The sequence below is a fragment of the Notolepis coatsorum genome, assembly GCF_963971535.1.
Source record: "Notolepis coatsorum genome assembly, chromosome: 6".
Taxonomy (NCBI): domain Eukaryota; kingdom Metazoa; phylum Chordata; class Actinopteri; order Aulopiformes; family Paralepididae; genus Notolepis; species Notolepis coatsorum.
Window position 1 is genome coordinate 53,017,283 of NC_140170.1, and position 24,279 is coordinate 53,041,561.

At 44.5% G+C, this 24,279-nt stretch overlaps 1 protein-coding gene across 3 annotated transcripts in view; it reads right to left on the reverse strand.

Moving 5' to 3' along the window:
• Positions 1 to 24,279, reverse strand: part of LOC311229918 (phosphatidylserine synthase 2) — a 100,156-nt gene that overhangs the window by 51,766 nt on the left and 24,111 nt on the right. For all 3 annotated transcript variants that reach the window (XM_084315990.1, XM_084315992.1, XM_084315991.1), the window contains exon 3: positions 10,550 to 10,651. In XM_084315990.1, coding sequence (XP_084172116.1) covers positions 10,550 to 10,651 — 102 coding nt within the window. The remainder of the gene's footprint in view (positions 1 to 10,549; positions 10,652 to 24,279) is intronic.

The window sequence follows — 24,279 nt, forward strand, 5'->3', positions numbered from 1 at the left end:
ATATATGTGTGTGTGTATATATATATTATGTATGTGTGCATATATATATGTGCGTGTGTGTATATGTGTGTGTATGTGTGCATATATATACTGTATATATGTGTGTGTATATTTATACAACGGCATGCAAATTTCTCGATTCTGATTGGCTGAAACAGTCAACTTACACGTGGGTATTTGTCATAACCCAACGCTCTTGGTCCCAGGACCCGCCCACAACCGCATTACTATCACTCCGCCATGCAAGTTTTTAAGAAGTGTAAGCAAGATGGCGGACAAGCCGGACAGTAACATTATGTAAGGGATAATGTATAGCTACGAGGTCATTGTCGCAAAATAATTGACCGACACGGAGTTTAAAATACCGAGGCGCAGCGCCGAGGTGTTTTAAACGTCAATGAAGGTAAATTATTTTGCGACAATGATCGAGTATAGCTATACATTATCCCGCTTATTACATGGCTAACTTACTAACAAATATACCTAATTCATTGTACACCATCGACAAGACGAGATCAAATGCAAACGCAGTTGTTCTGTGGCTCTGTCAGACCAAATAAAGTGATTATTATTATCGGCAGTCGGCAGGTCTGTGGTCTGATTGCACTGATGACTGAGTGCAGCTGTGCATATGCTGAGCAGCACTGATACAGTGTTGTAGTGGGCTTGATTGCGAACAGCTGCGCACAGCGGTCATTATTGCTTGGCAGAGGTCCGTTATCGTGTGATAACGGACCTCTGACGCGCGCTATTGACCAATCACAAGCAAGCATTTCACATGTAATAAGAAAGGATATGGTGATAGGGTCATAACGACTAAATGAAAAACGATTCTGTCACGGCGAATGTCTTAGTTTCTTAAACAATGTTGGATGATGTAATTGATGGGTCATGAGTCATTGTGGAACAAAATAAAAACTGTGAGAATTGATTGATTAATTGCAAAAAATAAATAAAAAAATGTTTACCTACTTTCTATAGAAGCAGCTGGGAGGTGCGCTGTTTTAAGTGAGCGTGGACTATTGAATTGATTGATTGATTGCTAATTTTATTACTGTCCGCCTTGTTTCCAACTGGTTAAGTTTAGGCACTCTTTCGAAGTTGGTTAAGGTTAGAGTTTGTCTTTAGAGCAGGGCGATAGACCACCAGCCCTGATTCCAAACTCTAACCTTAACCAACTTCAAAAGAGAGCAACTTCGAAAGAGTGCCTAAACTTAACCAGTTGGAAACAAGGCGGACAGTAATAAAAATAGCAATCAATCAATCAATCAATCAATTCAATAATCCACGCTCACTTAACACTTTCAATGCCCAAAACGTGATAAGACGTTTTATCAGCCCAATGCCTGAATGCCCACGACGACAATTAGCGCTTTATTTTTTTATTAGCGATCTGAATTCATATTTCATCAACCGAGTCTCCCGTTGGTATGCAGCCCCTGTAGAAGCTCAGATGTGAAAAAAACGCCCCCTATCGTCTCCCAGATGGTAATGCACCCTTTTGGAATGGACTCAATGAAAATGGATGAGAAAAGAAAAATCCGGAATCCACATTTTACTTCTCAGGCATGTAACCCGAGCCGATCGGATTCATTGTGGAGCCTCAGAACAGCGTGGAATACATAATACAGTATGTAGCGTTGGATCAATAAAAGCGATTGATTTTTGGAATGGCGATCAGGAATTGGAATGATCTTTTTGGAAAACATCTGATCTGAGGTAAGGAATCTATTTTACAAGTATTGGGATAATCAGAGTTGTATTCGCTGAGATCTCAGCGTTCGCCCTATGTGTGTGTGTGTGTGTGGGCGATCGCTTTGAGGAAATCAGAGAATCGATTTTTCAGATCGCCTATATAGCGTGCATACGTACACATATACTATCGATAATCTAGCGTTTATTTGAAAACTATTCATAAATAGGCCGAAAAATGACATGTATTCTAGAATATTCCAGTAAAGGGAGATTATCATGGAATATTTATATTTTCCTTGAAAATGAGGGCTTTTCAAAATGCTAAAAAACGAAAATGAACCGATAAAAAAACAATCCGCTTTGACAATGTTGACTGGAAAACTAGTCATTGATAAGCGACGGGCAGATTAGACACATAGCCATAATTTAAAACATAGATTAGGCGTTATTAACGCTAACATTAAAGTGGATGGTGGGCATTCAAGCGGTAAATCAAGATTAAGCTTGGGCTCTGAAAGTGTTAAAACAGCGCACCTCCCAGCTGCTTCTATAGAAAGTAGGTTAGTTGTTTTACCTACTTTCTATAGAAGCATCTAAGAATAGAAAGTAGGTTCAAAAAGAAAAGAAAAGTTGGATGTGTTAGTTTGTTGGATGTCTAGTTGAAAGACAGTTGGATGTCTTGGTTTGTTGGATGTCTAGTTGAAAGACAGTTGGATGTCTTAGTTTGTTGGATGCCTAGTTGAAAGACAGTTGGATGTCTTAGTTTGATGGATGTCTTAGTTGAGAGACAGTTGGATGTCTTACTGAGAACAGTTGGATGCACTTCCGAGCTGCTTCCACATGGAGGCAACTTCTCTCCTTTTTTTTGGGGGGGGGGGACTACTTTTTCTGGCGGATGGTTTTTTCAATAAATCTTCAATTAATGTGTGTTTATTGTATAGCAATAAAGTTGGATGAATGCGCCAGTTGTATAAAAGCCATTACACCATGTGCAGTCGTGGGTTGTGATGTAATGCTTTAATATATTATGTATGTGTGCATATATGTATCGGCTATTGTAATAATTCTGCCTCATGAACATTGGCAAGCTTTCCATTTTTACACAAAATGAGTTCCCTTCTATCACTATCATTATTGTTTAAGCATAAAATTTGTTATAAGGTTGTTTAATTTGTCCTTAAAAAATAACTACACTTGGGGGAGCTCCAGTAGCTCACCACGTACCGCGCGGATCTGGGGCTGAGCGCGTTCGAATCCCGGACGGCAGCCGTGCCTTTTCCAGAGTGTCTTTCCCCCCCACCTGAACCCTTTCAGCCTGCTCTGTCGGTCGAACTTGACCAAGTATGAATGCGAAGAAAAAGCGATAAACGCTAAAAGAACCAGGTGACTGGTCAAAGTTTAAAAAAATAAAAATAACTACACTTACCAGTAGAACGCCTGTCATTCAGTGCTGTCGCCTAACACGTCACGGCCATTGACAGTTGCGCTGATACAGAGCTAACTAGTTATCAGTATAATCTAAAATACCTAACGTTAGTTAACATTATCTGATCAATTGAAAATGGGGGACCCTGATGTAAACAAGACGAAAGTCTTTCTCTGGTCTGCATCCCCTTAACAATTGTGTGTATTGAGCTGTACTGTATTGTACCCATTCTGCATTCTGTTAATAAAGTTTTCAATCAATCAATCAGATTTCTTTTGCAGCCTGGGGTTAATGTAAATAGTTAATGTAAATGTAAATAGCGTATTTTTTTACACAGCATTGCTAACACTTTGCATTAAGCTAACATTAACTTTACCCATAGCTAACGTTACCTAGCTAAACATACTACAGTCTTAGTAGCGCCAAAGTGTAGTTCCTCAGTGAACGAAAACGTAAACATTGTTATTTTGCTACTTTTACGATTAATTGTGAATCGTTTCATGTTGAGCTATAGATTGTGGATGAATACACACAGAAAGGTACACCGTGCCAATGTTCATGCTTTATTTGTTTTAAACGAGACGATTTAGAAATGTGTCCATTGGAAATACATTGCAATTTCAATTGAGGTGGACCGGCCGGAAACAACAATGACATAACCACTACACCTCCCTATATATGTGTGTGTGCATATATACAGTATATACTCTCTACTGTTCACTAGTTTTATCATATTTAAATGACTGCGCTGAAGTCTGGGGAAACACTTATAATTCTACACTACAACCACTTTTTATACTCCAAAAAAGAGCCATAAGGATAGTTCACAATGCAGGATATCGTGATCACACAAACATACTATTTTTAAAGTAAAAAACATTAAGGTTAACTGATCTTGTGGAATTCAAAACAGCACAAATAATGTATAAAGCAAAAGGTCATGTACTTCCAGGAAACATTAAAAAAAGAGAGGGGTTTTTATTGCATTTCAATATGTGGAGTGAAACTGTGGAACAGTCTGAATATTGTGCTAAAGCAATGTCCAAACATGAGACAATTCAAACAGAGTTATAAAGAAATTATTTTCACGAGGTACAAGGATGAGGAAGGGATTTGACATTCACAGGTGTATATATTTTTATTACATTTTCTTCATATTTTACATATATTTTTTATATATATTTGTATATATACAGTATATATTTGTTTTGTAAGGATTTAAATCAGTAAGGAATTACATTAATTTTGAGTAGTGGAAAAGGGGTAGGATTAAATAAGTGTATAATTCTTCCTACTCCTTTTCGAACTTTATTTCTTTTTTATTGCTAGAGATTAATGATTTGTTTTTGTTTTATTTACATGTTTGAAATAAAGATTTCAAATGAAAATATAAATGTGTGTGTGTGTGTGTGCGCATAATATATATATATATATATATATGTGTGTGTGTATATATATATATTAGGGCTGACCCCTATAAGTCGATTAGTCGACTAATCGGTCGAAAGGAGCCGTAGTCGACTGGCCAACATCTTAGTCGAATATATTTTAAAAAAAAACAAAAAAAAAAACAAAAAAAAATTATAATATTTTTTTTTATCATTCTTTCCAAAAGAAAAGAGGCATAGAAGCGTGGCTAACGCTAATGGCACGCATACCAGAGGCAAACTGCCTACGAAAACAGGCACAGAGGCACTGAAAGAGGATTTCACCCATCTAATGAACACACTAGACTAGACAAATATCAAGATGTATCCATCAGTGGACCAATTGCATGCTTTTGCAGAGGACAAGAAGCCTTCAGTCGACTCCTTCAGACATTAAGCACACCCCACAGCCCAAATGGAATGATAAAAAATTATAATAATAATAAAATTTAAAAATATTATTATTATTATTATTTTTTTTTGTCAACCAATAGTCGACTAACGGCAAATTTTGGCCAATCATAGTCGACCATCCAAATCCTTAGTCGGGGACAGCCCTAATATATTAGGGATGTTCGATATTGGCTTTTTTACCGATTTCCGATATAGTCCAACTCTTAATTTCCGATACCGATATCAACCGATACCGATATATGCAGGGTTTCCCCCCCCCCCCCCCCCCCAAAAACTGAATAATTTCAGGTAATTAACATTACATATCTCTTGTCGTGAAATTAACACATTATGCATACTTTGACAATAAATAAAATAATAATTTGTTCTTACTTGCTTGTCTGGGTAAATAAAGGTTAAATAAATGTAAAAAAAACTATATAATATCGGACATCCCTAATATATATATATATATGTGTGTGTGTGTGTGTGTGTGTGTGTGCATATATATATATATGTGTGTGTGTGTGTGTATGTGTGTGTGCGCATGTGAATGAATGAATGAATGAATGAATGAATGAATGAATGAATGAACACTTTATTTAACAGATTGCAGAATGGGTACAATACAGTACGGCTCAATACACACAATTGTTAAGGGGATTCAGACCAGAGAAAGACGTTTGTCTTGTTTATGTATATATATATATATGCATGTGCGTGTGTGTGTGTGTGTGTGTGCATGTATATATATATATGTGTGTTGCCAGAAATACTCTCCAGTAGCTTCTTATCCTGACGAGTTGCTGACCAAACCAGCTAATCCTGTTAATGACCTCACACCTCAATGACCTCAAATACTGCACACACACACACACACACACACACACACACATACACACACACACACACACAGCTCAGCCATCAGTTATTCCAGTCCTACTCCCGAACATAAACAAAAGCTCTGCAGAGCTGTGAGTCTCTATCTCAACCCCACAGACAGACAGACAGACAGACAGACAGACAGACAGACAGACAGACAGACAGACAGACAGACAGACAGACAGACAGACAGACAGACAGACAGACAGACAGACAGACAGACAGACAGACAGACAGACAGACAGACAGACAGACAGACAGACAGACAGACAGAGAGACAGACAGACTAGAGGGACTAGATTACAGTCTCATTATAAACCTAGAGAACAGGTTTCATAGAACTTGGAACAGCCAGAGAGCAAAGCGTCTAACGACCAAACATCCTCTGTTGCCGTTGGTAACATTGACTACCAAACACTCTCTCTCTTTCTCTCTTTTTAAAATCATGTTCTACTCTTTCTTTCCCAATCCTCTCTCGCGCATTCTTATCAAGGGGACGCTCTCATGAAGATAACTGTGTGTGCAGACAGATAGAACAGGTCAACAGGGACAGAACGACCCGGTCACTGAGACCTGGACAGACTCCAGAGAGGAGACAGACAGAGAGAGAAGACAGACTCAGAGAGGAGACAGACTGAGAGAGAAGACAGAGAGAAGACAGACTCAGAGAGGAGACAGACTGAGAGAGAAGACAGAGAGGAGACAGACTGAGAGAGAAGACAGACTCAGAGAGGAGACAGACTGAGAGAGAAGACAGACTGAGAGAGAAGACAGACTGAGAGAGGAGACAGACTGAGAGAGGAGACAGACTGAGAGAGGAGACAGACTGAGAGAGAAGACAGACTGAGAGAGAAGACAGACTCAGAGAGGAGACAGACTGAGAGAGGAGACAGACTGAGAGAGGAGACAGACTGAGAGAGAAGACAGACTGAGAGGAGACAGACTGAGAGAGAAGACAGACTGAGAGAGGAGACAGACTGAGAGAGGAGACAGACTGAGAGAGAAGACAGACTGAGAGGAGACAGACTGAGAGAGAAGACAGACTGAGAGAGGAGACAGACTGAGAGAGAAGACAGACTCAGAGAGGAGATAGACTGAGAGAGAAGACAGACTGAGAGAGAAGACAGACTGAGAGAGGAGACAGACTGAGAGAGAAGACAGACTGAGAGAGAAGACAGACTGAGAGAGAAGACAGACAGAGAGAGAAGACAGACTGAGAGAGGAGACAGACTGAGAGAGGAGACAGACTGAGAGAGGAGACAGACTGAGAGAGAAGACAGACTGAGAGAGGAGACAGACTGAGAGAGGAGACAGACTGAGAGAGGAGACAGACTGAGAGAGAAGACAGACTGAGAGAGGAGACAGACTCAGAGAGGAGACAGACTGAGAGAGAAGACAGACTGAGAGAGAAGACAGACTGAGAGAGGAGACAGACTGAGAGAGGAGACAGACTGAGAGAGAAGACAGACTGAGAGAGGAGACAGACTGAGAGAGAAGACAGACTGAGAGAGAAGACAGACAGAGAGAAGACAGACTGAGAGAGAAGACAGACTGAGAGAAGACAGACTGAGAGAGGAGACAGACTCAGAGAGAAGACAGACTCAGAGAGAAGACAGACTGAGAGAGAAGACAGACTGAGAGAGAAGACAGACTGAGAGAGAAGACAGACTGAGAGAGAAGACAGACTGAGAGAGGAGACAGACTGAGAGAGAAGACAGACTGAGAGAGAAGACAGACTGAGAGAGAAGACAGACTGAGAGAGGAGACAGACTGAGAGAGAAGACAGACTGAGAGAGAAGACAGACTGAGAGAGGAGACAGACTGAGAGAGAAGACAGACTGAGAGAAGACAGACTGAGAGAGGAGACAGACTCAGAGAGGAGACAGACTGAGAGAGAAGACAGACTGAGAGAGAAGACAGACTGAGAGAGAAGACAGACTGAGAGAGGACAGACTGAGAGAGGAGACAGACTGAGAGGAGACAGACTGAGAGAGAAGACAGACTGAGAGAGAAGACAGACTGAGAGAGGAGACAGACTGAGAGAGAAGACAGACTGAGAGAGAAGACAGACTCAGAGAGAGGAGACAGACTGAGAGAGAAGACAGACTGAGAGAGGAGACAGACTGAGAGAGAAGACAGACTGAGAGAGGAGACAGACTGAGAGAGGAGACAGACTGAGAGAGGAGACAGACTGAGAGAGAAGACAGACTGAGAGGAGACAGACTGAGAGAGAAGACAGACTGAGAGAGAAGACAGACTGAGAGAGAAGACAGACTGAGAGGAGACAGACTGAGAGAGGAGACAGACTGAGAGAGAAGACAGACTGAGAGAGGAGACAGACTGAGAGAGAAGACAGACTGAGAGAGAAGACAGACTGAGAGAGGAGACAGACTGAGAGAGAAGACAGACTGAGAGAGAAGACAGAGAGGAGACAGACTGAGAGAGGAGACAGACTGAGAGAGAAGACAGACTGAGAGGAGACAGACTCAGAGAGGAGACAGACTGAGAGAGGAGACAGACTGAGAGAGAAGACAGACTGAGAGAGGAGACAGACTGAGAGAGGAGACAGACTGAGAGAGAAGACAGACTGAGAGGAGACAGACTGAGAGAGAAGACAGACTGAGAGAGAAGACAGACTGAGAGAGAAGACAGACTGAGAGAGGACTGAGACTGAGAGAGAAGACAGACTGAGAGAGGAGACAGACTGAGAGAGAAGACAGACTGAGAGAGGAGACAGACTGAGAGGAGACAGACTGAGAGGAGACAGACTGAGAGAGAAGACAGACTGAGAGAGAAGACAGACTGAGAGGAGACAGACTGAGAGGAGACAGACTGAGAGAGGAGACAGACTCAGAGAGGAGACAGACTGAGAGAGAAGACAGACTGAGAGAGGAGACAGACTCAGAGAGGAGACAGACTGAGAGAGAAGACAGACTGAGAGGAGACAGACTCAGATAGGAGACAGACTGAGAGAGAAGACAGACTGAGAGAGAAGACAGACTCAGAGAGAAGACAGACTCAGAGAGAAGACAGACTGAGAGAGGAGACAGACTGAGAGAGAAGACAGACTGAGAGAGAAGACAGACTCAGAGAGGAGACAGACTGAGAGAGAAGACAGACTGAGAGAGGAGACAGACTGAGAGAGGAGACAGACTCAGAGAGGAGACAGACTCAGAGAGGAGACAGACTGAGAGAGGAGACAGACTGAGAGAGAAGACAGACTCAGAGAGGAGACAGACTGAGAGAGAAGACAGACTGAGAGAGGAGACAGACTGAGAGAGAAGACAGACTCAGAGAGGAGACAGACTGAGAGAGGAGACAGACTGAGAGAAGACAGACTCAGAGAGGAGACAGACTGAGAGAGGAGACAGACTGAGAGAGAAGACAGACTGAGAGAGAAGACAGACTGAGAGAGAAGACAGAGAGGAGACAGACTGAGAGAGAAGACAGACTGAGAGAGGAGACAGACTGAGAGAGGAGACAGACTGAGAGAGAAGACAGACTCAGAGAGGAGACAGACTGAGAGAGGAGACAGACTGAGAGAGAAGACAGACTGAGAGAGAAGACAGACAGAGAGAGAAGACAGACTGAGAGGAGACAGACTGAGAGAGGAGACAGACTGAGAGAGAAGACAGACTGAGAGAGAAGACAGACTGAGAGAGAAGACAGACTGAGAGAGAAGACAGACTGAGAGAGGAGACAGACTGAGAGAGAAGACAGACTGAGAGAGAAGACAGACTGAGAGAGAAGACAGACTGAGAGAGGAGACAGACTGAGAGAGAAGACAGACTGAGAGAGGAGACAGACTGAGAGAGAAGACAGACTCAGAGAGACAGTGAGACCTTGTGTTTCTTTTGGAAAACACCTTAATGGAAATGTCAGTTCTGTCTATCTGTTAATAAAAAAACTGAATAGTGACGGTAGTCAACGTAAACACAAGAAGGTATGGAAGGCTTCGAATTTCACAGCTTTAAGTGTAATTGATGGGGAGATTATTATATATATAGCCACATCAAATCATATAATTGTTATCAAAATCATACTTCGGGTATCATAGAACACTGCTATTCACAATATTATTGCATGTCCCAAGTATTATGATGAAGTTGTAATTGTACCAATATAATCACAATACTTGGGTCTAGATGTGACAACATTGAGAGTGGGAATAAACACTAGCCACCAACTAAATGCTGCTACGTGTGGCTGATAAATCAGATTGTACGCCGACGATAGCTTCATGTGGGTTATAAATCAGATTATATGCTGACGATAGCTTCATGTGGGTGATAGGGGTGTAACGATTCGACCTCACAACGATTAGATTACGATTCTTCAGGCAACGATTCAATGCATCATGAAATCTCTTCGTTTGACCACGATTCGATTCGATTCGATTAATTTTCGATTAATTTTCTATCAGTTAATTACCCCAAAAATGTTGAATACACAAATGTGGCTGGGGGAACTGATTCACTCAGCATGAATGGACTATAGGTCAATAAAAACAATACACACAACAACAAAAAAACATAAAAAAAATAATAATAATAATTTCGATTAATTTCGATTATAACCGAATACTTTTAAACACAGAAGCTATGGGTCACTACTGTTTAACAAGTTGATGATATTGCTTTCTACCGCGCTCTACCAAAGTAATAATATGATGGTTTTCATCACGACTGAACTAGCCGGTGGCCGTGCCGGTCCTCATGTGACCCACCTCTTGGTGTTGTAGGCAGTGTCCTGAGGTGTCTCCTCCAACAGGGTGACGTACACCAGAGCACAGGTCAGGATGAACAGCACCGTCACTGTGTGGGCTCGCCTGGAGGGAGGGAGGGGGGGAGGGAGAGAGAGAGAGAGAGAGAGAGAGAGAGAGAGAGAGAGAGAGAGAGAGAGAGAGAGAGAGAGAGAGAGAGAGAGAGGAGAAAAGAGATGGGGAGAGAGAGAGAGAGAGATGGCGAGAGATAGATATAAAAGAGATGGGGGGAGAGAGAGAGAGGGAGAGATAAGAGAGATTGTGGGTAAGGAGAGCGTAGGAAGGAGAGATGAGAAAAGGGGTTGAAGGATAAACGGTGGGAGAGGAGGAAGGGAGAAAGAGAGACATAATATTTAATATCAACAGTTGACATACAGGTGGTGGCAGGAACATACATCACCGGTGTGCCCTTGCTGTTGTCAGCAGCTTGTACCACAATCACAACACACATATTGTGCTCTCAGGAGGTAAAGAGACATTGTTATGACCCTGTGTGGTAAGGGTTTGATATATTGTGTACTTTCATATATTTGATACCGTTACTCATCCATTCACTTTCCTTCCTGGGTGCTTGTGTGTGTGTCTTAGTGCTTGTGTGTGTCTGAGTGCTTGTGTGTGTGGGTGTGTCTGAGTGCTTGTGTGTGTGTCTGAGTGCTTGTGTGTGTGGGTGTTTCTGAGTGCTTGTGTGTGTGTCTGAGTGCTTGTGGGTGTGTCTGAGTGCTTGTGGGTGTGTCTGAGTGATTGTGAGTGTGTCTGAGTGCTTGTGAGTGTGTCTTGTGGGTGTGTCTGAGTGCTTGTGGGTGTGTCTGAGTGCTTGTGGGTGTGTCTGAGTGCTTGTGGGTGTGTCTGAGTGCTCCCTAGACAGAGCAGAACACATATTTTTCAAAAACCAAAAAGTTAATCTTTTAATCTATACCTTATATCAGTAGATGTGTGAAGATCATCTCTAAACATTATTTCTAGTTTACCTGCTGTCCTACAGATGTCTCTAGTTTACCTGCTGTCCTGCAGACGTCTCTAGTTTACCTCCTGTCTGTCCTGCAGACGTCTCTAGTTTACCTCCTGTCTGTCCTGCAGACGTCTCTAGTTTACCTCCTGTCCTGCAGACATCTCTAGTTTACCTCCTGTCTGTCCTGCAGACGTCTCTAGTTTGTCTCCTGTCCTGCAGACGTCTCTAGTTTGTCTCCTGTCCTGCAGACGTCTCTAGTTTGTCTCCTGTCCTGCAGACGTCTCTAGTTTGTCTCCTGTCCTGCAGACGTCTCTAGTTTACCTCCTGTCCTGCAGACGTCTCTAGTTTACCTCCTGTCCTGCAGACGTCTCTAATTTGTCTCCTGTCCTGCAGACGTCTCTAGTTTGTCTCCTGTCCTGCAGATGTCTCTAGTTTACCTCCTGTCCTGCAGACGTCTCTAGTTTGTCTCCTGTCCTGCAGACATCTCTAGTTTGTATCCTGTCCTGCAGACGTCTCTAGTTTACCTCCTGTCCTGCAGACGTCTCTAGTTTACCTCCTGTCCTGCAGACGTCTCTAGTTTGTCTCCTGTCCTGCAGACGTCTCTAGTTTACCTCCTGTCCTGCAGACGTCTCTAGTTTACCTCCTGTCCTGCAGACGTCTCTAGTTTACCTCCCGTCTGTCCTGCAGACGTCTCTAGTTTACCTCCTGTCCTGCAGACGTCTCTAGTTTACCTCCTGTCCTGCAGACATCTCTAGTTTACCTCCTGTCCTGCAGACATCTCTAGTTTACCTCCCGTCCTGCAGACGTCTCTAGTTTGCCTTGTGTTGAGTTTCTGCTAAACCACTACCGAAACTCTGGTTGACCGACTGTGTTCACTTATGTACAGGTCAGTCTGGTTGGCGTTCAGTCAAGAGCTATCCGGCTGCAAGCTAGCCTTAGCACAAATTAATGGAAGCGGATACCGACCACTGGCCTAGCTTAGAACTCCGGGAGAGGTGTTTTTGACCGACAGCAAGCTAGTGGCTGGTCCGTATTCGCTTCCATTCATTTGGGCTAAGCTAAGCTAGCTTGTAGCCAGATAGTGAATGTACTCCCAGTGTCAGAAATATTGTGTCTATTACTAGGCTTGCTTAAATTGTGATGAAACAAAGAAGAATATGAATTATGATTTGTCTTTGCATCTTTGACGGTGAATAACACCATGCTAAAAATGACCAGACATGAAAAACTGCCACTGAGCTCGTTCAGTACCTTCTTGAGATCCCGTGTACACAAAATCTAAGGAAATGAATAAAGGGAAGATGATTAAACAGAAGGTTTTGTAGATACAGTACTGCATTCTCCCATCCGGACCAATGCAATTTGAAATATTATTATAGAATATAGAATAGCAGTGTCTCTCCGTTTGGGGGACATTTACATCCGAGTCGGGCTCAAGGACTGATCTGCTGTCTCTAGCGTATCAGCCGGTGTGGAACGCTGGGTCCAGGGCAGAAGGAACACAAGGTCCAGGGCAGAAGGAACACAAGGTCCAGGCCAGAAGGAACACAAGGTCCAGGCCAGAAGGAACACAAGGTCCAGGGCAGAAGGAACACAAGGTCCAGGGCCAGAAGGAACACAAGGTCCAGGGCAGAAGGAACACAAGGTCCAGGCCAGAAGGAACACAAGGTCCAGGGCAGAAGGAACACAAGGTCCAGGGCCAGAAGGAACACAAGGTCCAGGCCAGAAGGAACACAAGGTCCAGGGCAGAAGGAACACAAGGTCCAGGGCCAGAAGGAACACAAGGTCCAGGGCAGAAGGAACACAAGGTCCAGGGCAGAAGGAACACAAGGTCCAGGGCAGAAGGAACACAAGGTCCAGGGCAGAAGGAACACAAGGTCCAGGGCCAGAAGGAACACAAGGTCCAGGGCAGAAGGAACACAAGGTCCAGGGCAGAAGGAACACAAGGTCCAGGCCAGAAGGAACACAAGGTCCAGGGCAGAAGGAACACAAGGTCCAGGCCAGAAGGAACACAAGGTCCAGGCCAGAAGGAGCACAAGGTCCAGGGCAGAAGGAACACAAGGTCCAGGGCAGAAGGAACACAAGGTCCAGGCCAGAAGGAGCACAAGGTCCAGGGCAGAAGGAACACAAGGTCCAGGCCAGAAGGAACACAAGGTCCAGGCCAGAAGGAACACATGGTCCAGGGCAGAAGGAACACAAGGTCCAGGGCAGAAGGAACACAAGGTCCAGGGCAGAAGGAACACAAGGTCCAGGGCAGAAGGAACACAAGGTCCAGGGCAGAAGGAACACAAGGTCCAGGCCAGAAGGAACACAAGGTCCAGGGCCAGAAGGAACACAAGGTCCAGGGCAGAAGGAACACAAGGTCCAGGGCAGAAGGAACACAAGGTCCAGGCCAGAAGGAACACAAGGTCCAGGGCAGAAGGAACACAAGGTCCAGGGCCAGAAGGAACACAAGGTCCAGGGCCAGAAGGAACACAAGGTCCAGGCCAGAAGGAACACAAGGTCCAGGCCAGAAGGAACACAAGGTCCAGGGCAGAAGGAACACAAGGTCCAGGCCAGAAGGAACACAAGGTCCAGGGCAGAAGGAACACAAGGTCCAGGGCAGAAGGAACACAAGGTCCAGGCCAGAAGGAACACAGGGTCCAGGGCAGAAGGAACACAAGGTCCAGGCCAGAAGGAACACAAGGTCCAGGGCAGAAGGAACACAAGGTCCAGGCCAGAAGGAACACAAGGTCCAGGCCAGAAGGAACACAAGGTCCAGGGCAGAAGGAACACAAGGTCCAGGTCCAGGGCAGAAGGAACACAAGGTCCAGGCCAGAAGGAACACAAGGTCCAGGGCAGAAGGAACACAAGGTCCAGGCCAGAAGGAACACAAGGTCCAGGGCAGAAGGAACACAAGGTCCAGGCCAGAAGGAACACAAGGTCCAGGGCCAGAAGGAACACAAGGTCCAGGGCCAGAAGGAACACAAGGTCCAGGCCAGAAGGAACACAAGGTCCAGGCCAGAAGGAACACACTGTCCAGGCCAGAAGGAACACAGGGTCCAGGCCAGAAGGAACACAAGGTCCAGGCCAGAAGGAACACAAGGTCCAGGGCAGAAGGAACACAAGGTCCAGGGCCAGAAGGAACACAAGGTCCAGGGCAGAAGGAACACAAGGTCCAGGGCCAGAAGGAACACAAGGTCCAGGGCCAGAAGGAACACAAGGTCCAGGGCCAGAAGGAACACAAGGTCCAGGGCAGAAGGAACACAAGGTCCAGGGCAGAAGGAACACAAGGTCCAGGGCAGAAGGAACACAAGGTCCAGGGCAGAAGGAACACAAGGTCCAGGCCAGAAGGAACACAAGGTCCAGGCCAGAAGGAACACAAGGTCCAGGGCAGAAGGAACACAAGGTCCAGGGCAGAAGGAACACAAGGTCCAGGGCCAGAAGGAACACAAGGTCCAGGGCCAGAAGGAACACAAGGTCCAGGGCCAGAAGGAACACAAGGTCCAGGCCAGAAGGAACACAAGGTCCAGGGCAGAAGGAACACAAGGTCCAGGGCAGAAGGAACACAAGGTCCAGGGCCAGAAGGAACACAAGGTCCAGGGCCAGAAGGAACACAAGGTCCAGGCCAGAAGGAACACAAGGTCCAGGCCAGAAGGAACACAAGGTCCAGGGCAGAAGGAACACAAGGTCCAGGCCAGAAGGAACACAAGGTCCAGGCCAGAAGGAACACAAGGTCCAGGGCCAGAAGGAACACAAGGTCCAGGGCAGAAGGAACACAAGGTCCAGGCCAGAAGGAACACAAGGTCCAGGCCAGAAGGAACACAAGGTCCAGGCAAGAAGGAACACAAGGTCCAGGGCAGAAGGAACACAAGGTCCAGGCCAGAAGGAACACAAGGTCCAGGGCAGAAGGAACACAAGGTCCAGGGCCAGAAGGAACACAAGGTCCAGGGCAGAAGGAACACAAGGTCCAGGCCAGAAGGAACACAAGGTCCAGGCCAGAAGGAACACAAGGTCCAGGCAAGAAGGAACACAAGGTCCAGGGCAGAAGGAACACAAGGTCCAGGCCAGAAGGAACACAAGGTCCAGGGCAGAAGGAACACAAGGTCCAGGGCCAGAAGGAACACAAGGTCCAGGCCAGAAGGAACACAAGGTCCAGGGCCAGAAGGAACACAGGGTCCAGGGCAGAAGGAACACAAGGTCCAGGGCAGAAGGAACACAAGGTCCAGGCCAGAAGGAACACAAGGTCCAGGCCAGAAGGAACACAAGGTCCAGGGCAGAAGGAACACAAGGTCCAGGGCAGAAGGAACACAAGGTCCAGGGCCAGAAGGAACACAAGGTCCAGGGCAGAAGGAACACAAGGTCCAGGGCCAGAAGGAACACAAGGTCCAGGGCCAGAAGGAACACAAGGTCCAGGGCAGAAGGAACACAAGGTCCAGGGCCAGAAGGAACACAAGGTCCAGGGCAGAAGGAACACAAGGTCCAGGCCAGAAGGAACACAAGGTCCAGGCCAGAAGGAACACAAGGTCCAGGGCCAGAAGGAACACAAGGTCCAGGGCCAGAAGGAACACAAGATCCAGGGCCAGAAGGAACACAAGGTCCAGGCCAGAAGGAACACAAGGTCCAGGGCCAGAAGGAACACAAGGTCCAGGGCCAGAAGGAACACAAGATCCAGGGCCAGAAGGAACACAAGGTCCAGGGCCAGAAGGAACACAAGGTCCAGGGCAGAAGGAACACAAGGTCCAGGGCAGAAGGAACACAAGGTCCAGGCCAGAAGGAACACAAGGTCCAGGGCAGAAGGAACACAAGGTCCAGGGCAGAAGGAACACAAGGTCCAGGGCAGAAGGAACACAAGGTCCAGGGCCAGAAGGAACACAAGGTCCAGGGCCAGAAGGAACACAAGGTCCAGGGCCAGAAGGAACACAAGGTCCAGGGCAGAAGGAACACAAGGTCCAGGCAAGAAGGAACACAAGGTCCAGGCCAGAAGGAACACAAGGTCCAGGCCAGAAGGAACACAAGGTCCAGGCCAGAAGGAACACAAGGTCCAGGCCAGAAGGAACACAAGGTCCAGGGCCAGAAGGAACACAAGGTCCAGGCAAGAAGGAAAACAAGGTCCAGGGCAGAAGGAACACAAGGTCCAGGGCAGAAGGAACACAAGGTCCAGGGCAGAAGGAACACAAGGTCCAGGGCAGAAGGAACACAAGGTCCAGGCCAGAAGGAACACAAGGTCCAGGCCAGAAGGAACACAAGGTCCAGGGCCAGAAGGAACACAAGGTCCAGGCAAGAAGGTCGAAAGGGGGCAGAGAAGAGGACCTTGGCACTTCGTATTCAGTTCGGAGTTGAGAGGATCCACTGTTCAGCTTAATGAACCGTTTGTCAATAAACCTGTTACCAAAAGAATACAGAGGCCTGTCTCGTGTATCTTATCTCAAGGGCAGCTTTCATTCCATCAAACAACACAACGCAGAGACCCATCCTAAGGAATACAGGATAATTACTATAGTAAAAAGGCGACGAAAGCTAAAAAGCACCCGGCTGGTGCACCTTCTCTTTCTCCGTTTCTTAAGTTCTGTATGTTGTAACTGTCTCTCTACACAATAAGCTGGAAGTAAGTGATCCTCTAAAGATGGAGAGCGGTGTCCATATAGCTTCGACCGTTCCCGCCCGAGGCCAGGGGGTGGACATTGATCTTTGTTACGACAGCTAATACTACACCGAGAGTCTGGCAAACACCACAACGCTATCTGTGGGCTTTTATCTCGTTCCCAGCCCATGGCTGTGGGCCAAGCTGTGGCGCAAGTCTTACTATCCACACAATGGTGCAAGTCAGGGTCTTTCTACACAGGGTCTCACCCCTAGACTGTTTTTTGAGAACAAAATAACTTCAATCAGAGCTAGTATCATTAGATGAAACCGATCTCAGTAGAGTATGCAATGTAACCATGAGTAACTTTACATGCATCACACTAACCGTAAAAAACTGTCTCAGAAGCGAACTCCACAACCTCAGATATTGATCCCATCCCCACAGGAGTCTTTAAGCGAGTGTTTGATAGCGTCTCCAGTCCGGCCCTGGACATGATAAACACACATACCTTAAAACTGGCGTCTTCCCAGATGCCTTTAAAACAGCTGTTGTAAGCCTCTATTACAGAAACCTAAACTGGACAACAACACAGGAGCAAAACACAGACCAATATCATCGACCATTTATCAGTAAAATATTGGAGAGAAGAGTCTCAGTCCAAATAAATTCCTATCTTAAAGAAAACAACCTCTTAGAAGTAGTGCTGTCAGGCGATTAGACAAATTAATCTAATGAATTGCATTTTAATCGCATAACCATTTTATGCCTGATATTCTATATTCTATAATCATATTTCAAATAGCATGTGTCCAGATGGCAGAATTCAGTACTGTATCTACAAAACCTTCTGTTTAATCATCTTCCATCTATTAATTTGCTTAGATTTTTCAGGTCTGGATTTTTTGAGCATGGTGTTATTCACAGTCAAAGATAAAAAAAAAATGTATTGATATTCTCATTTGGTTCATTACAATTTACTCAAAATAAAGTTTTCATTCAATCAATCACCGCGCAGATTGATTGATTGAATGAAAATGTTATCAACAGATTGCAGAATGGGTACAATACAGTACGGCTCAATACGGATGCAGACCAGAGAAAGACTTTCATCTTGTTTACATCAGGGTCCCCCATTTTCAATTCATGATGAATTGTAAGTAAGGGTGCAACTTGCACCGTGCAATCCATTCTTTGTGGATCTAGCCCACAGTATTTCTGACACTGGGAATACATTCCCTGAGATTCATAGATGTCCCTAGAATCAGATACAGTACGAAGAACATGCAAATGGACCATATTAAAAAAAAAAGTCTGTAAATGTGTATTCTACATTCTTATGGAATGAATGAGATAAAAAAGAAATTATAATTTATTTTTTATTTTTTTGTAATTAATTTTGAGTTAATTTTCATAACGCGATAATTTGCTGTGTAATTAATTAATCGAATTAACGCGATAAACTGACAGCCCTACTTAGAAGTCTTTCAGTCAGGTTTCAGAAGATACCACAGTACGGAAACTCACAAAGGTAATTAGTGACCTCAGACTCAACTCTGATGCAAATAAAATCTCCATCCTTATCCTATTAGATCTCAGTGCAGCTTTTGATACTATTGATCACAACATCCTAATAAATGGACTTGAAAAGCGTATCGGTTTCTCTGGCTGCGTGTTGAACCGGATCAAAACATATATCAGAGGAAGGATGTTTTATATTAGTCTAGGAGGCCATACACCAGAGAAACATGAAAGCCGCTACCGGGTTGCACAAGGCAGCTGTTTAGGTCCATTGCTCTTTTCTCTCTATATGCTACCGCTCGGCGACATCATCAGAGAGTATGGTATAGATGTCCACAGCTATGCGGATGATACACAATTGTACATATCCGCTGAACCAAATGATGAGACAACGATAAACTCCATTACCAACTTGCCTGTCACCAATAAACAAATGGATGAACGATAATTTTCTCAAATTAAACGAGGACAAAACGGAAGTCCTACTTGTTGGGCCCAAATCAAAGAGAGAGACGCTAACAAATAATCTAGGAATTTTAACCACTTTGATTAAACCGGAGGTGACGAGTCTCGGTGTCGTCCTGGACTCCGATTTGAACTTCAACACCCATTTAAACAAAGTGACCAAAATAGCCTTCTTTTATCTCAGAAACACAGCGAAGGTACGACCATTCATAAATCAAAATGATGCAGAGAAGCTAATTCATGCTTTTATATCTAGCCGACTAGACTACTGCAATACACTACTCACTGGTGTTCTGAAGGTCCAGATTAATACCTAAAGTCCACGTTTATTATTTTCTATACCATATATATATATATATATATATATATATATATATATATATATATATATATATATATATTGTTTTATTTATATACGATATATATATTTACTGTAGACCTGATAGTGTTTTATTGTTCGCCTGTGCTCCTTGTATCGCGCGCTGCATACAGCACGCACCCATTGGAACAGAGAAAGTTACCGTTAGTTATGTACATACAGCGCGAGCCACTCACCACATATTGAACGGAGAAAAAAATATACCGTTAGTTGGAGAATAAAGTGAGGAGAGAGAGGTGTTTTTGTGGTGTGGTGGTAACGTTAGTGCCGTTATTAGTTAGAAACGGTGTTGTTGGAAGTGGAGTGCCATACTCCAGCATCAATCTGCCGACGGCGACGGGGCAGAGGATAACAGAGAGAGAAGACGTTTAGACCGAGTTCGGTTGAGGCTGAACTCAGATAGCATTAGCAACCAACGGACTGTTAGCTAGTTAGCCCCAGTATAAAGGGCTAACGAACTACCAGAAGCTCGGGCGTTGTTTGGACAATAGGAACCCGGTCCGTATGAGACCCTTCTAGCCAGCGACTACCCGGCGGTCCTCATGGTCACCGTCTACATCAGCCTCTGGAGGGTCGTCGTCTCCGCCCTCAGACTCCTCCTCACCATCCACCTCCAACGGCCTGGTGCCATTCATTTAGGAACCATAATTCATTCGGACATTGTTATATATATATAAATTATATTAAAGTATAATAATTAGGATACTGTTTATAAGAAAATTGTATTAACCCCATTATATTTGTTGTTGTTTATATTTATTTACACATTAAATGTGATTATTCAACCTGGTACCCCTGTCCCCTCCCATTTAATGAGTGCCCGCCATTTTGTGTACATTTAATATTGGTTAATTAATCATTTAGTATTTGTCAAGCTCATTATTTAAATACAGTCAGGGTTGTGTAGCCCCTCAGCTACAACTGGTCTCCCCAAGAAAACTACGTACTGAAAGACTCCAGGTCCTTCAAAACTCTGCAGCTAGACTACTAACTAATACCAAAAGGAGGAACACATAAAAATGGACCCTCACCTGACCTTTGAAGCACACATAAATCAACTATACAAAAATTCTTTCTACCACCTTAGAAACTTCGCCCCTCACTCACTCTGTCAGATGCCGAAAAGCTCATCCACGCCTTTGTTTCCTCCAGGCTGGATTACTGCAACGCACTCCTCATTGGGATCCCTAGCAAGAACATCCAAAGGCTACAATGTATCCAAAACAGCGCTGCTAGGATCCTGATGAGAGTACGGAAATACCACCACATCACTCCCACCCTCAAGTCCCTTCACTGGCTCCCTGTCTCACTCAGGATTGAGTTCAAAGTCTCCCTGCTCACCCGCCAATGCCTCTACGGAAACACCCCACCTATACCTCAAAGAACTCATCACCCCTCACTCCTCCTCTCGACATCTCCGCTCTGGCCAGGCAAACCTCCTCCAGCGCCCAAGGATCAATCTCTGCACTATGGGAGATCAGGCTTTTTGCTCTTCCGCTCCCAGTCTGGGGAATGCTCTCCCCGACTACCTGAGAGCACCACAGACTGTGGATGCTTTTAAGAAAGGCCTCAAAACTCACCTTTTTAGTAGAGCCTTCTGTTGATTTTTATCAAATGTTTAGCTCCACACATTTTATGTTCTTTTACCAATTTCTTTTATCAGTTTTATTTATTCTATGTTTCTCTATGTTATTCTATGTTTTAGTCTTGCCTATTTTTATATTCTTTCTTTCCTTTATTCTCGCTAGTTTTTAAGTTCTTTTAACTGTAGCGCTTTGAGATTTGCCCCGCAACTGTAAAGCGCATTACAAATAGAATCTATTATTATTATTATTATTAGTCCTGTCTTAGCTACTCTACTAGGGCCGTCTTAAATACTTTGAAGCTTCGTTCGATGGGCATGGGATTCGAATATGAAAATAAAATTTGATTATTAAAAAAGAAATTTTTATTTTCCTTTTTTTTTTTGCTAAATCAACTCTGCCTCTCTTTGTTAATTACAACAAGCAATGCTGTTTGTTATTTAAGATGAGGTCGGACTCGGCACTGACAGATTTGTGTTCATTGTGCTGCTTTTATAAAGCCTCAAATGACGGCTTACAATATTTCATGAAAGCAAAGTGTTTTGTTTGTCTAAGATTTAAAAAGGTTTAAACTTTACAGCACTGACAACGTTGAACAAAGTGCTGTACAAGTTCTCACAACATTAAAAAAATTATTTAAAAAAATATATATATATATTTTAATTATTTCTTTATTATTTTTTTTATTTCGAAGCTTCGAATTAAAATAGAATCTCGGCCCCGAAGCTTTAAAAAAAAATCGAAGGTCAGCCCTATACTCTACACTGGCTTCCTGTAACTTTTAGAATTGATTTTAAGGTGCTTCTCGTCACATACAAAGCTCTAAATGGACAAGGTCAGCTACATTGCTGACTCTTTAATAAACTGCACACCCGTCAGAACACTGCGATCATCAGATGCAGGTCTATTAGAGGTCACCAGAAAGAGAGTCATAAGATCGGTGACGCAGCCTTTGTAAACTACGCCCCAAAACTGTGGAACACGTTACCCAACAATATTAGGGAAGCCAATACGTTAGACATTTTTAAAAGGCAGCTTTACCAAAGCATTTGACTGACTTTACACTATTATACTGCACTATTTCTCTGTGATTGACATTGCACTATTTATCTATGTTTTATTCCCCATGTTTTTATTCTCTTTTATTTTATATATCCGAGGCTGGACATCCGACATCCGTACTAGTCAATTACTGTTTTCCCACAGATAGGCAGGATGTTTTGGGACCGTGAGCAGGAAATGTGAAAGGCTTTACAGACCAAGTCTTGGTGTCTTTATTATTTATTATTATTTGTATAGCACTGCACTATTTTACTCTGTCTATTGCTTTTTATTACAGGTTCGAAACTGTCGGGTATTAAACTGTGTGGGTATCAAGCAAGAAAGACTGTCAGCCAGGCTTTAAAATTGTGTAGGACCCAGGCCTAGAACTGCGCCCTGAGAGGGAGGTTTGAAGGGTCAAACAAGAGGGAAGACTGTCAGGTTTTAAACTGTGGATACCAAACAGAAGGTAAAGACGACTTTGAACTGTTAAACAGTAATCCAGAACTATTTTATTGCACTGTAAAAAACTGTGATTTTATAGTATGGCTGCACTTTATGTGCTCATTTCATCATTCATGTCTTTCACATTCTACTAAAACTCAATCAAACCATAAACAAGGTGGCCTGTTGGGATGTTAGATCCTAATGTGAAAAACTGTGATTTTATATGTCTGCTCATTTTACCCTTGGTATTATTTTACTTATTATTTAAACTTTTATTTCTACGCCCCACTATCCGCTGGGTGCATACTATGACCTTTATCATGTTTTATAACAGATTACAGAAATTCAAGAAGCCTATTGGAACGTGAGGTTCTGATATAATTTGATTAATATATCTGCATTATTTTATCCCACTTTATGCTTTGCTCTTGCTGCTTGTTTTACACTGATTTTATATCTTATTTCTTACTGATGTAAAGCACTTTGCACTGCAATCCCCTGTATGAAAGGTGCTATACAAATAAAGTTACTATTATTATTATTATTATGCAGAGGGAATGCTCTCTAACCTATTTGTGAAAGACCCTCACCACCCCAAAAACAGCCTGTTCAAGCTGCTGCGGTCAGGCAAGCGCCTACGGTCACACGCAACAAGAACAGAGAGACTACGGCTCAGCTTCTTCCCTCAGGCCATCAGAACACTGAACTCTCCACTCACAAATACACATGAGCACACACACAACACACACGGCAAAAACAATCACTTTAAACAAAATGTCACTTTAAAAAATAGAATATTTAGAAACACTTTAAAAGGATATGTATGTATATAGTTTAGATACATTAAGAGTTAACATTGTAAAATGTTAGCCTAATGACTGGACCTGATGCCACGCTCGCTACAGCTGAGATGGAGGGAAGCCCAACCTGAGACTGTCCTGATGCCACGCTCGCTACAGCCGAGATGGAGGGAAGCCCAACCTGAGACTGTCCTGATGCCACGCTCGCTACAGCTGAGATGGAGGGAAGCCCAACCTGAGACTGTCCTGATGCCACGCTCGCTACAGCTGAGATGGAGGGAAGCCCAACCTGAGACTGTCCTGATGCCACGCTCGCTACAGCCGAGATGGAGGGAAGCCCAACCTGAGACTGTCCTGATGCCACGCTCGCTACAGCTGAGATGGAGGGAAGCCCAACCTGAGACTGTCCTGATGCCACGCTCGCTACAGCCGAGATGGAGGGAAGCCCAACCTGAGACTGTCCTGATGCCACGCTCGCTACAGCTGAGATGGAGGGAAGCCCAACCTGAGACTGTCCTGATGCCACGCTCGCTACAGCTGAGATGGAGGGAAGCCCAACCTGAGACTGTCCTGATGCCACGCTCGCTACAGCCGAGATGGAGGGAAGCCCAACCTGAGACTGTCCTGATGCCACGCTCGCTACAGCCGAGATGGAGGGAAGCCCAACCTGAGACTGTCCTGATGCCACGCTCGCTACAGCCGAGATGGAGGGAAGCCCAACCTGAGACTGTCCTGATGCCACGCTCGCTACAGCTGAGATGGAGGGAAGCCCAACCTGAGACTGTCCTGATGCCACGCTCGCTACAGCTGAGATGGAGGGAAGCCCAACCTGAGACTGTCCTGATGCCACGCTCGCTACAGCTGAGATGGAGGGAAGCCCAACCTGAGACTGTCCTGATGCCACGCTCGCTACAGCTGAGATGGAGGGAAGCCCAACCTGAGACTG